Source organism: Alternaria arborescens, assembly GCF_004154835.1.
Source record: "Alternaria arborescens strain FERA 675 chromosome Unknown contig_7, whole genome shotgun sequence".
Classification (NCBI taxonomy): Eukaryota; Fungi; Ascomycota; class Dothideomycetes; order Pleosporales; family Pleosporaceae; genus Alternaria; species Alternaria arborescens.
The window spans coordinates 715,177-727,228 of record NW_021167862.1 but is presented as its reverse complement, the minus strand read 5'-3'; the positions used below and the strand labels follow the sequence as shown (position 1 = coordinate 727,228).

Below are 12,052 nucleotides of genomic sequence, written 5' to 3'. Positions count from 1 at the left end.
ACACGACTGTACAGCACGGTTAAGAACAGCAATCAATATTTGTGATAGACCAAATTAATCAGAAACTTCTACTACATCTTGCTTGCATGTGCGCGAGTTGTGTCCTGCCTCGCCGCAGCGTCTACAGCGTCTTTAAGACGATTCGCCCACCTCAACACGCGACCTCTTCTTCGCCTTCTTCCTATTGCTGCGCGCCCCAAACTCCTTTAGAGTTGTTAGTCGAAGACCTTCCTCGACTATAAAGGTTCCCTCCTTCTGTACTCGCTTTCTTTTATACGATTTACGTCGCGTAGCGGCCTCGTTAGCTGCTTTAAGCTCAGCGATACGCTTTTGCGATAACACTAAAGCATGCGCTATTATCTCTGCGCCTTTAGAGAGGCTTTTCACCGCCTCAACTATCAAAGTAGGTAAGCTATTTACATGCCTCTAAAACCTCTCGAGAACTAGCTTCGTTTAAGACCCTAGTTCTAGGGTATTGCTTAGGGTTTGCGACTGCCAGGGACCGTCCTCGACAGTAGGTAACGGTGGAGTACGCAGGCGGACGTCAAGCGTTGATACCACAGTGTCTAGGTTAAGTGGAACTAAGCCAGCGCCTCGAAATCCCCCTAGGATATTGCCCTTCGTGATAGCAGCGTTAAAAGCCGCTTTAAAGCACGGCAAGAACTCTATTTTAGTAATGCGAGTGATCTTGTTGCGCATCAGCTTCTCGGCTTAGCACCTATACGCCTTCTTCAACGGCGCAAAACACCCAACATCAAGCGGCTGCAGTAGGTGCGATGAATGCGGAGGCATGCAGAGGGTAATTATCTTCTTCTCCTCGCAGAGCCGGTGGAAATCAATCGAGTTGTGGCTCTCATGACCGTCGATAACTAGCAGGCGATAGCTGCTAACAACCCTCTTCTTTGTATGCTTGTCAAAGTGCTCTAGCCACTCAAGACTAAGCTCATTCGTTGTCCACCTGTTCTTAGAGACCCCAATAACCCAATCCTAGAGCAGGTCCTCTTCCTTGTACCAGGCGGAGAGGTAGTGCTTGCTGGCAAAGATAATAAAGGGTAGAATCGCCCACCCCATCGCGTTGATGCCCTGAATAGCTGTAACCCACTCCCGATTGCCCTGCTGCACTGTCTTTGGCCGTCCTCGACGCTCTGCTGCTGTAACTACCGCTCCAGTCGATATCACGCCCATCATAAAGCTAGTCTTATCAAAGTTGTAGGTGTCTTCGTCCTAGATACTATACTTAGCTTTCATATTCTGTACTAGGCGGAACCAGCCTCCTATAATCTCAGAATCCTCGCAGAGAGCTCGACTATAGTCGTACTTTTAATTGAATTTAACTTTGAGCTCTAGGCGACGCTTCACGAAGTTTGCAGCCCACCTCTTGCTAACTAGGTCCTGGTTGCGGACCCAGAGCAAATTATTAGCCATCTCCTCAACGTCAGCGAGCCGAGGCGGGTATCCTTGCTCTAATAGCTTCAGAACATGTCGGACAATGGCTACCTCTTCTGATCCTCGAAGAGCTATTGAGTTGGGCATGCTATCGCGTCGATAGGGCGTTCCGGCACGTCGTCGTCTAAGCGTTCTTTCTGGCACGTTGTAGGCTTTAGCAGCGCGATATACAGTAAGTTTCGCGTCTTGTTTAAGAGCTTGAAGTGCGAGCTGTACTTGAGATTCTTTCTGGTCTAACAAGACGTTGTTACGTTGAGGCATCGCGAGGTAGGTAGAGTTTTGGTGGGGTCTTGGCAAAAGCCGGCCACTCGCTTGTCCCGGCCACTCGCTATGCACCTACGTTACACATTAATTATCATCATATAGATTTAGAGCCCCGAAAGCATGCATATTAATAGGAACAAGAGGAGAACAAACACGTTTATTGTGCTCACCAGGGTATCACTGAAACCTTTGCAGAAAACCACCTTCACCCGCTCCTCACGCAATCTACCTCCCGGCACCGGCGCTACTCCCTCCTCCATTTGCGTCCCTCCCGTTGGCCACCCTTTGTCTATGTTCTTCTTCGAGCAAACTCTGTTGCCGAACATACTCCATGACGATATCCTCCTCCGTCTTCTGCTTCTCCAGCTTCTGCATACGCTCATTCTCCGCTTTCTCGCTCTCTTCCATTACTCTTTTGAGCTCCGCGTCATCATCCTCATGGTCATCATCTCGCATCTCTATCCTATGACTCCTATCTTCATATTCGTCATCATCTGCGGCACCAATAGCCTGGCTCATGGCATCCATAACTCCACGCTCCTGCTGTGCGCCTTGAGCTGAGTTGGCGTACTCACCCGGGTGGTTCGCGTGGACATGAGCGAGTTGCTTAGACTCGGCGATGATACGTTTGTAATCTTCGTCGTCTTCCGTATCGGCATCAGAGTCCCATTCGTTATCGCTGCCAACCTGTCTTTTCTTGCTCGTCTCGAGTAGGCTCTTCCTCAATGTTTCTTCGAACGCCTTTTGCTCCTCTTCAGTCACGTTGAGTTTGCCGGCTTCTTCCATGCTGGCAGTCATGGCGCGGTGTAGTGCCTCCTCTTCATCCTGCTGCGAGGGGTTGCTACCGGCTGGAGCACGTTCGAGTTCAGCGATTGATGCACGAATAGCAGAGGCGATTAGTCGGTCTTCCTCAGGGTCTCCTCGAGAGGACTCTGCAACTGATGCGGCAATAGCTCGCTCTAGTTCACGCTGATCTTCTTCTTCTTCCGCCCTGAGCTGTGCCTCAAGATCAGCCTGCGATTGCTGGGATGGTGCGACCGACGGGGAACTCGAAGTGGTAGTGTCCTGTCGCCTCAAAGCACGTGTTCGTTCGGCTTCTTGTTGACGCCAACTAGGAACTGTCGACCGAATTTCTGGCTCGACACCACGCCTTCTTGGTGGATCAGGGTATGGACCTGCTATGCTGCCTTGCAGAATAGAGTTTGCGTGTGCCGATTGCTGAACTCCAGGACCACCAGTCTGCGAACTGAGCCTGGCAGAGCGCTCATTCTTCTTGTCTCTCTTCTGCTGGACCAGTGAATGAAGCGAGTCCATTTGCTCAGCTCCGACGTTCCGCTTCTTCTTGATGCCCCATTTCATGTGGCCCCAAGTCTTGACGATCTCGTCACGTTCTTCTTGCGTCACCTCGGATGCTTCATCGTATCCCTGTGCAATGCGCGCTGCGATGATGTAATTCTGTACACTCTTTCCCTTGCTCTTGACCATTTCCTGGTAAAGTCCCTTCATAGCATAGCCGGGCACAGACCAAGCACCACCCATGACCCGGAATGGAACGCTCATAATACCGCGTCCAACTCCCTTGACAAAGCCAATACCACCTTCCTTCTTGGCGCCTTTATAAGGATCCGTAACGATGCCGGTTATACCGTCATATAGACCATAGCCGAATTCCTGTAACGTTCTTAGTACACATGGCACGCGACATTCCACTTAACGTACCTTGGCAGCTGTCCGCATGCCGCTCTGAAAGTCAGTAACTTTGTCGACCTGTCGTACTTCAGCTCCGTAGAGCTTCGGTACGTTGTGAAACCCCTTGGCAACGTTAAGAGAGAAGTCCATTGGAGACTTGAAGCCAGCACCAATGATCCTAGCTAAACCCTTTCCAGTGTCTACCGCAGAATCGACGTTCTCTGCCATGGACGGTTTAGGCGCTGTGTTAGAGGGAGCCGTCGAAGTAGCCGCAGATCTAGAACGACTTCTAGATCGTGATCTCGAGCCTTGTGTAGATTCAGCAAGTGCTTGGGACATGAATGTAGATCTGTGTGAAGGCGTACCAGGAGAGCCGGGGCTAGTGACTGCTGGATTGTCGGCCTGCATCCGGGCTATGTCAGCAGCAGCATCGGCAGCCGTTGGCGTCGAGGCACCACTTCTGCCTGAGCGCTCGGAGGCACCAGTTCCACTTCGTGTTGTCACCGGACGCCCACTGCTACTTCCTTCACCTATTGAAGATGTTCCAGTGCCCGTTCTCTTCTCTTTTCCTTTTTTAGATCTAGCATCAGGGTGAATGTTGAGCAACTTGAGGGTCTGAATAGGCATGTCAGCAACACCCATCATGACCGAAGTTGCAGTGCCCATTAGAGCACCAGCTGCACCAGAGACTGGATCCCAAGGGCCCTCATCCGGAACATACTCGCGAGGGCGATAACTATACTTGTAAGTAGATGGAACAGTACACTTGTGTGATTGCTTACAGTTTCATTTCGGAAAAATTCACTTCGCCTTGTTGGGCCAGTACTGTAGCCGCTTTGGCGCTCAATTTAACGTCAGTACGTTTGAGCCTCCAGACCGCAGGTTTGTTCGGCATGATAGCACATCGCAATTCGTCGTAGTTCAGCATCTGATGGAAGGACTGGGCACCCTTCTGCGTCCCGTTCTCTTGCTTGATCTTGTCGCAAAGTTCTTGGGCCCGGTCAAGTGATTCCGGCTTAAGCGCCTCACTAATAGCTCCAGCGAGCTTCTCTGCAGTGAGATCTTTGTAGGGGATGGGATCAGGCCCAGCGCCTGCCCTTGATACCATGGCCCCCCAGAAGGCTTGGTCTCCAAAGAATGGCACAACAACGGTAGGCTTTCCGGTTGCGATACCGGCTGCTGTAGTCCCGGCACCACCATGATGCACGACAGCAGAAACGCGCTTGAATAGCCAGTCGTGTGGGCAGTTCCCAAGCATGAAAACACCATCAGGCTTTCCAAGGTCATCAGCTCCCAACCCACCCCAGCCTTTAGATACCAAGGCTCGCTTTCCAGTGATCTTCACAGCATCGAAGATCATCTTAGTCATGGCGTTTGGATCGTCCACGACGATTGAACCAAATCCGATGTAAACGGGTGGCTCGCCTCCATCGAGAAAAGCTGCAAGGTCTGGATCTGGTGTGTAGTTTGAAGCGAGGTTGAGGAAGTAGAAGCCTGCAACAGAGATGTGGTGGTTCCAATCCTTGGGTTTTGGAATGAGTGCTGGAGACCTGAGCAGTATGAGCTAAATCATCCACGACCGTCTATATGAACTTACCAGCAATATGTAAAAGGGACCTTCAGTCGCGCGAGCATAGCAGGTGCCCAAACTCCGCTGATGGGGTCCAGGCGAAGACTGTCCTTGCGGAACCTATTGATGACATCTCCCAGGCCTTGCCATGTCAGCACATCGACCATGATATATGACATGTAGTTTGTAATCGTTGGGTCTGCGTTTGTAGATTGGATGTTGGCAAGCGGATGCGGGAATTGCTGCGTAGGGGACCATGGCATACTGTCCGAATTAGTATATAGATGCCGCTGAAGGGGGATAGACGCACGTGAACATCATGTGTATAGGTATGCCCAGCTTCTCGGCGCAATGTATGTGTCCGAAGCTGGGAGGGTTTGCGATGATTGCATCGGCGACGAATGGCTTCCGCAGTTGTTCTGGCAGTTGTTCCTCGATGCCCATCCACTCTTCGACCGTTTGCTGGAGAGGATCTACGCCGAGACCGTTTCCTGTCTCTATGCAGGACCTCCATGTGCCGCTCAGAATCTCTGCAATACCCTTTCTCCTCTTGCCAATATCACCACTGCGCAATGTGTCGAAGCCGGGCATCAAGCCCGGGTTCTTCACCATGAACGCCATGAGTTCGGCTGGATCACCGCCGATGCTGAAAAACTCCAATCCATTTTCAATGACGAAATCCTTGAAGGTCGGGTGTGTCGCCAAACGCACTCTGTGGCCGTATGTTTCCTTGAGCACCTTGCCTAGTGCGACGAATGGCTGCACATCACCACGAGAGCCCACGACTTGTATGACGACGTTTAGCGGGGGTGGAGGCTGCTGGCCGGGTGCACCGCCGAGGAACTCTGGGACGTAAGGTGGAGGCGGCTCGGGGTCTTCTTGTGCATGTGTGAGCTGACGCTGGATCTGTGGGAGGATGAGCTGCGAAAGGGCACGGCTCTTTTGGTCTATTCGAATGTTGACACGACCATCGTCGGCCACGACTGCATTTGTGCCCAGCTCTTCATTGTCGACTTGTCCTGGCAACTCCGTGTACGCGGGTGGTGGGTTCTCGAGACTCGGTGCGTCGTGGGCGGGAACACGGTTGATGTCTGAGCTGTTTTGAGAACTCGAGGGTGCGCTATCATGTAATCAGCCCAAGGTCGCCATGGGACGTCTATCTGAGCAGGTGGACTGACTTGGTGTGCGTTTGCGCATGTTGCTGTGCTAGTGGGGCATCGTCGCGGGTCGCGTCATTGCCCTGCCCAGGACTATTTGAGCTCGCCATGATGGTTGCAAGAAGAACGATCAGAAATAGCGCATTGTAGAAGCAGAGCTACTAGAAACAACGTCGGAAGAGGTAGCCAGAACTAAGAAAGGGTTGTAGCACTTGCAAGCCTGTATTACTCGCATGGGGGATGCACATGCGCTATGACATCGCGGAGTTTATTGGCCTGTGATTGGCCGCGGATACCCCCAAAAGCCACTGCTTGGGGCTTCGTCATCGCTCAGCCCCATGTGCCTACCTAGGCCTGCCATTTGCATCTCGCAACATTTTTCCGTCATGATTCCATGCTGTATCCGCTGGTATTGATTCGTGTCTGGTCGTGCATTCTACACCAGCGTCCTTTCACTTGTTCGGCCGGTAAGAATTAGTGGGCTGGAATTCACCGAGCATACGTCCGTGATCAAGGACGAGAGAATGATTAGATTATCATATGTAACCATGTCGTAGCACTGTTTCGAAATATGACAATCCCAAGACCACCTCAAGTCTGCCTTGCTGGCCGCCCGCGTACATCGCAACCTCATTAGTGCGACCTTACGCGTATTCGCGCGTACCTAGGCGCGTAATTCGTGTTGCCACGAAAGCCCACATAGGGTACTCTGGTCCACATAGCAACTCAGAGAGCCCATGTGCACTGCGCTCAACCACGTCCACAAAGGGTTTCTGGGTGGTAGAGAAACCATAGGTACTACCGGCCGACTTCTACCTTTTCATACAAAGATTTAAGCCATCATTCGGGAATTTGGGAGCGTCATTGTACTTACCACATAGATGGCCACACGGAAACGCCTTCGTGAGATGTTTTGGCCTTCGCCTCAGAAGCGGCTGCCTCCTGTCCATCTCCGCCCTTTTCTCTTCGCTTGTGAGATATAGAATCATCACTGCGATTGGTATCTTGGTTAAATGCTGCTGATGTCTCAAGGGCATGCTTGGCGAGCCAGATCAATTGCTCCGTACGCGTTGTCGCCCTATCGTTGGCGAGACGTGTGCATATCTTGTTGACAATGCGGCCGGTAGTTGTGGTACCCTGTGCAGCCTGTAGCTCATTAATGGCGCAATTAACGCACATGGTGCGGCCGGACGCCGAGCTGGAATTTTGTCTGAGATGGCGCTTGAAGGAAAGTGATCTAGGTCTGGCAATACTGCGCACGGTCTGAAGAGGAAGTTTGAACATGGTAGCTTGACTCTGTGAGGTTTGGAAAGCTTTTCGACAATGCTATCTTGTAGGAAGTTGAGACGCGTTTTAGGTGCGTGATGACTGCCGATGAGATACGAGCGAGAGAAGAAATAGAAAAGGGTGAGTAGGTCGAGATCAAGAGACAGCGACAGACTCGCAGAGAAGGAAGTGAAGGCCATTTCTGTGTGAGAAGGAGCTCACGGCAGGAAGTTGCAAATGTGAAGGCTCCCGTCTGGTACTGCTCTCTCACGCTTCATATCCCGTCAAACATGATCTCCATGGATGACAGAGTGTGAGCTGACCTAGCTCGATGCCAGATAAGGTTCTGTGCTATATACATTAGGGAATTATCCAGAAGTTACAGGCACAAGCTGCTAGTTATGCGATTGTGCCCAGGTGGGGTAGTCGTGATACGCTTTCCCGTGTTAGCTCTAGCCTGATCGCCCTGCAGCAATCTCCCCACGTGAGCCTGGCGCGTCATCATGGTGCATCACGCGTCAGTAAACTGGAGTTTGTCAATGTTGTCTTTGCACATGTACTCGAGGTTTGAGATCCCATCCACAGATCTCGGTGTGTTTTGATCCAGCCTTCCCATACAACACGAACTGGAATCTAGACTTTCAGCTGTAGTGTTCAGCTCGCATTCACCCAGCCACAACTCTAGCACTTATAAACATCAGCTGCTTCTGCACCTTCGGACCTACACATCTCCACCATTCTGCTCAACGCGCAAACTTACTGACTGTCTTTATGATGCTGCGTGGAAGTGCATTAGTAGGAGCTGTATTCATAGTGACAACTGCAGCATGGAACGTAGACGGTACGACATATACCCTCTTCGCATGGAATATACTAAGTCGATATAGTTCATAACCAGATCGCCTTCATGGCAGAGACCTTCTTCACACCCGAAACCACGTCCGTCCTGGCAAAGATCCTCGAGCCCAAGTACAACGGCTCAGTCGGGCGCTCCGCAGCATGGGCAGACGCGTATGCGCACACGAGCGAAGGACATTTCTCCTATCAGTGGCACTGGATCGACACGCACGACCGCCAGCCTGAATCTTGCAGTCTAGACTATACACGGGATTGCGCCAAGGGCGGGTGTGTTGTCAGTGCTATTGCAAATCAGACCAAGATACTACAGGAATGTGTACAACAAGTGTATGCTGATGATTCGATTCGAAGCCAAAACCTGACATGCTCTTATGCACTCAAGTGGGTAGCTCATTTCTTGGGCGACATCCACCAGCCCTTGCATGCGAGTGGTCGCGCTGTAGGAGGCAATACGTTCAGGGTGGTGTTTGGTGGAGTATCGACGCAGCTCCATGCCGTAAGTGTCTTTTCTTGATGGCGAGATGACATGCTAACAAGCAAGGTCTGGGACGGCTATCTACCATATTTCGCGGCCAATGTCCAGCAGCCTTTCTCAAACCAGTCGATCGACCCATTCTTCTCAGGACTCGTTACTCGTATTCGTAAAGACCAGTTCTACTCGGCGCCGTACATGTGGCTGGCTTGCACCAACCCGTCAACACCCGAGGAGTGCGCTACGAGTTGGGCAAAAGAGAGCAACAGGTGGGATTGCGATTATGTGTATAGTCGCGTGGTGAACGGCACCGATCTTGGTACCAGCGGATATGCAACAGGCGCTGTACCCATCGTAGAGCTGCAGATCAGCAAAGCCGCGCTCAGACTGGGTACCTGGCTGAACAAGCTTGTAGAAGAGGCCAAGAGTGCTGTGAAAGAATCCGAAGTGATGGAGCTTTGACATGGCGACTGAACAATTCGGATTGGCATCTCGGGAATATTACTACACCCGTATCATACTCACGTTGCGTCATCTTGATTCTCTCCACATGACAGCTCAGCCACTACTGACCGAGAATGCGAACCAGTGGCGCTGATGGATTGCCTTCAGCCCTACGAACATGCCGGGACCCCACATCGGCATGAGTTCCATGTCCTACCCCACATCCGTTATATACGCTTCCATCCGGCTGTGATAGCAACAAGGAACTGATCTGCTTTTTGCGCTTTTTGCACTGTGAATACATTCAATAAAGCAAACTTCAAGCTCTATGCGATATGGCTTTTGACGAGTTCAACGACAAAGTCACACCTGCAGTATGTACATGCATCGGCCCCACATTCGCCTTTGTGATTGCTCTCTAGTATATTTAAGAACATCAAATTGCCCATAAAAATACACCTTTTTACTGTGGGAAGAACCGGATTATCAGGATTTTGCTGACGACTGTCTCAGAACCCTAGCCGGGAAACTTCACCAAACCGCGGTTCTTCTGTCCACCAATCAGTTGCCATACCCAAGCCTTGCAAACCACTCCGACAATGGCAGCAAGAACAAGACATCGACCGCGAAGCGCAGATAAAACTCACCAAACTTGTGCATATGCGTTACCAACATCCCAATCTTGATGAAATAACCACTTTCCTGCGTGATTTTGGTATGAGTGTAGCCCACAAAACACAGGGCAAGAAATGGTTCAAAGGATACGGCGAAGACCAATACGTATACTACGTTGAACAGGGAGAGAAGAGGTTCTTAGGCGGATGTTTTGAAGTGGAAAGCTACGCAGAGCTAGAAAAGGCTTCCAGAGTCCCAGGGGCAGGACCCATTGAGGAATTGATCGATGCGCCAGGAGGTGGCCACACGATCACATTACATGACCCAGAAGGCTTTCCCATCAACCTCATTCACGGCCAAACTAAAAAACAACCCGGTCCCTTTCCGGAAGTCCTGACGACGAATTACGAAAATGAGAAGCCACGAGTCGCACGGTTCCAGCGCTTCAAACCGGGGCCGGCCGCAGTGCACAAACTAGGCCACTATGGTCTTTGTGTACAAAACTTCCAAGCAGAAATGCAATGGTATACGCGCACTTTCAACATTGTACCTACAGATTTCCTATATATCAATACCCCCGAAGGCCAACAGAAAGACGTAGCAATCTTCGCCCACATCGACATCGGCCCTTCCTACACAGACCACCACACAATCTTTCTCAGCACAAATCCTACATCTCACGTTCATCACTGCAGCTTCGAAGTCCATGACTTTGATACGCAGAATCTGGGGCACGAGTGGTTGGCGCAAAAAGGGTACACGAGCGTGTGGGGTGTGGGACGACATATACTGGGTAGTCAATTGTTTGACTATTGGTGGGATACGACAGGGAATATGATTGAGCATTACGCCGATGGTGATTTGGTAAATGAAGAGACGCCAGTAGGATGGGGTGAAGCGGGAGACGAATCGCTAGCCGTGTGGGGGCCTGAGGTCCCGAAGTGGTTCTTGGATTGATGGAAGATGGAGAGTAGTAAACGTGGAAGTGGTCTGCTTATTTTGATGCTCGATTTTTTCCAGACAACCTGAGATTCACGTCTTTCCCTTCCCACGATCCTACCAATCCCTCGCCTTTCCCCATCCCCGATCCGTAACCCCATCGTTCCCAAAATACCGACCACTAACTCGCTCTGTCTCCTCCCCCAACCCACCATCTGAATTCCCTTTATGACCCAACTGTCCTATACCTAACCGTACCGGTATCCTTGCACCCTCCTCCAAAGTTTTAGGTGGCCTTCCAATCTGATTGCCCATATCACTATCCACCCATCCCGGGCAGCAGCAATTAATCGCCACATTCTCGTTTTCCTTAGCAAGAACCACCGTGAGAGCATTCATAAGCGCTTTGCTGACTTGGTAAGATTTTGGTGGTGCGCCGAAGCCAGCAGATTCCTGATTCTGGGATTGAACAGATCTGATGTACTCTTGTGCAAGTGTATCGATATCTGGGATGGAAGTTACGGAACGAAAGCGAGACTGTGTTGCTGGCGGGTAGTTTGACAGGACAGAAGCCGTACTGGACACGTTCACGATGCGCGCACCTGGTGTGCTCTTCATGTTGCCTTGTTCGAGGAATAGCTGGCACACTTGCTTGGTACCATGGTAGTTGACGTTGACTGTTTGCTCTGCAGATTCTGGTGTCTCGTTGTTGTTGTTGTTTATCCCGGCATTATTGATCAAGACATCAATTTTGCCGTTGTCGTCAAGTGCTAATTTGAGAAAGGACGTTATGGATGATTTGTCTGAGACGTCTAATTTTGCATATTTGATTTCGTTTGGAGGTTGAACTTGAGCTTTCAGATCTACGCCACCACGAGAAGTGGCGTAGATATGTAGGGGTTGTGGGTGCTGTGTGCTGGCGAGGAGATGGACGATGCCTTGTCCGATCCCGCGGTTTGAGCCGGTGACAACTATTGTTAAAGGTGACGACATGGCTTTCGAGATCAAGTATGAATTTATTGGAAAGTAATGAAACTTCCACACTGTCATGACTACTTCCAAAACTTTAAGTACATGTGTACTTATGGGAGTCGTGATGTCACCTATGTGGTCGAATCCATGACGTATCAATCATCGCGTGACCGCGTAAAGAACACAATGGTCTCGTCGACCTACTCGACATATTATTCCCACAAGAATTCTTTTCACGGGGATCCGTTCAGATTCCATATCATCGTTCAATGAATCGTAAGGCCACATTGGTTTTAAATACTCTTGGAAGCTAGCGCATTCAGTCATCATCTCTCAGTTTCGTGAAGATACCCGTTTTGA

General features: G+C 50.7%; 6 protein-coding genes across 6 annotated transcripts; 2 read left to right on the top strand and 4 right to left on the bottom strand.

Annotated features, from left to right (window-relative positions):
• Positions 1–987: 987 nt before the first annotated feature.
• AA0111_g4004 (hypothetical protein) lies at positions 988–1,188 on the bottom strand (the record flags this gene model as incomplete). The annotated part of the gene is made up of 1 exon (XM_028649955.1): positions 988–1,188. The coding sequence occupies one exon, from the start codon at positions 1,186–1,188 to the stop codon at positions 988–990; it is 201 nt and encodes a 66-aa protein (XP_028508536.1).
• A 747-nt stretch (positions 1,189–1,935) lies between these two features.
• On the bottom strand, positions 1,936–6,236 carry AA0111_g4003 (Sterol 3-beta-glucosyltransferase; the record flags this gene model as incomplete). Its single annotated transcript, XM_028649954.1, has 7 exons — positions 1,936–3,381; positions 3,430–3,707; positions 3,765–4,135; positions 4,182–4,949; positions 4,997–5,233; positions 5,280–6,089; positions 6,148–6,236. 7 exons carry the CDS (start codon positions 6,234–6,236, stop codon positions 1,936–1,938), a joined length of 3,999 nt encoding a protein of 1,332 aa, XP_028508539.1.
• A 760-nt stretch (positions 6,237–6,996) lies between these two features.
• Positions 6,997–7,305, bottom strand: AA0111_g4002 (hypothetical protein; the record flags this gene model as incomplete). The annotated part of the gene is made up of 1 exon (XM_028649953.1): positions 6,997–7,305. One exon carries the CDS (start codon positions 7,303–7,305, stop codon positions 6,997–6,999), a length of 309 nt encoding a protein of 102 aa, XP_028508538.1.
• An 861-nt stretch (positions 7,306–8,166) lies between these two features.
• Positions 8,167–9,184, top strand: AA0111_g4001 (hypothetical protein; the record flags this gene model as incomplete). Its single annotated transcript, XM_028649952.1, has 3 exons — positions 8,167–8,233; positions 8,280–8,746; positions 8,792–9,184. 3 exons carry the CDS (start codon positions 8,167–8,169, stop codon positions 9,182–9,184), a joined length of 927 nt encoding a protein of 308 aa, XP_028508541.1.
• A 317-nt stretch (positions 9,185–9,501) lies between these two features.
• Positions 9,502–10,738, top strand: AA0111_g4000 (hypothetical protein; the record flags this gene model as incomplete). Its single annotated transcript, XM_028649951.1, has 2 exons — positions 9,502–9,540; positions 9,680–10,738. The coding sequence occupies 2 exons, from the start codon at positions 9,502–9,504 to the stop codon at positions 10,736–10,738; spliced, it is 1,098 nt and encodes a 365-aa protein (XP_028508540.1).
• Positions 10,739–10,837: 99 nt separating this feature from the next.
• AA0111_g3999 (hypothetical protein) lies at positions 10,838–11,713 on the bottom strand (the record flags this gene model as incomplete). Its single annotated transcript, XM_028649947.1, has 1 exon — positions 10,838–11,713. The coding sequence occupies one exon, from the start codon at positions 11,711–11,713 to the stop codon at positions 10,838–10,840; it is 876 nt and encodes a 291-aa protein (XP_028508265.1).
• Between the last annotated feature and the right edge of the window lie 339 nt (positions 11,714–12,052).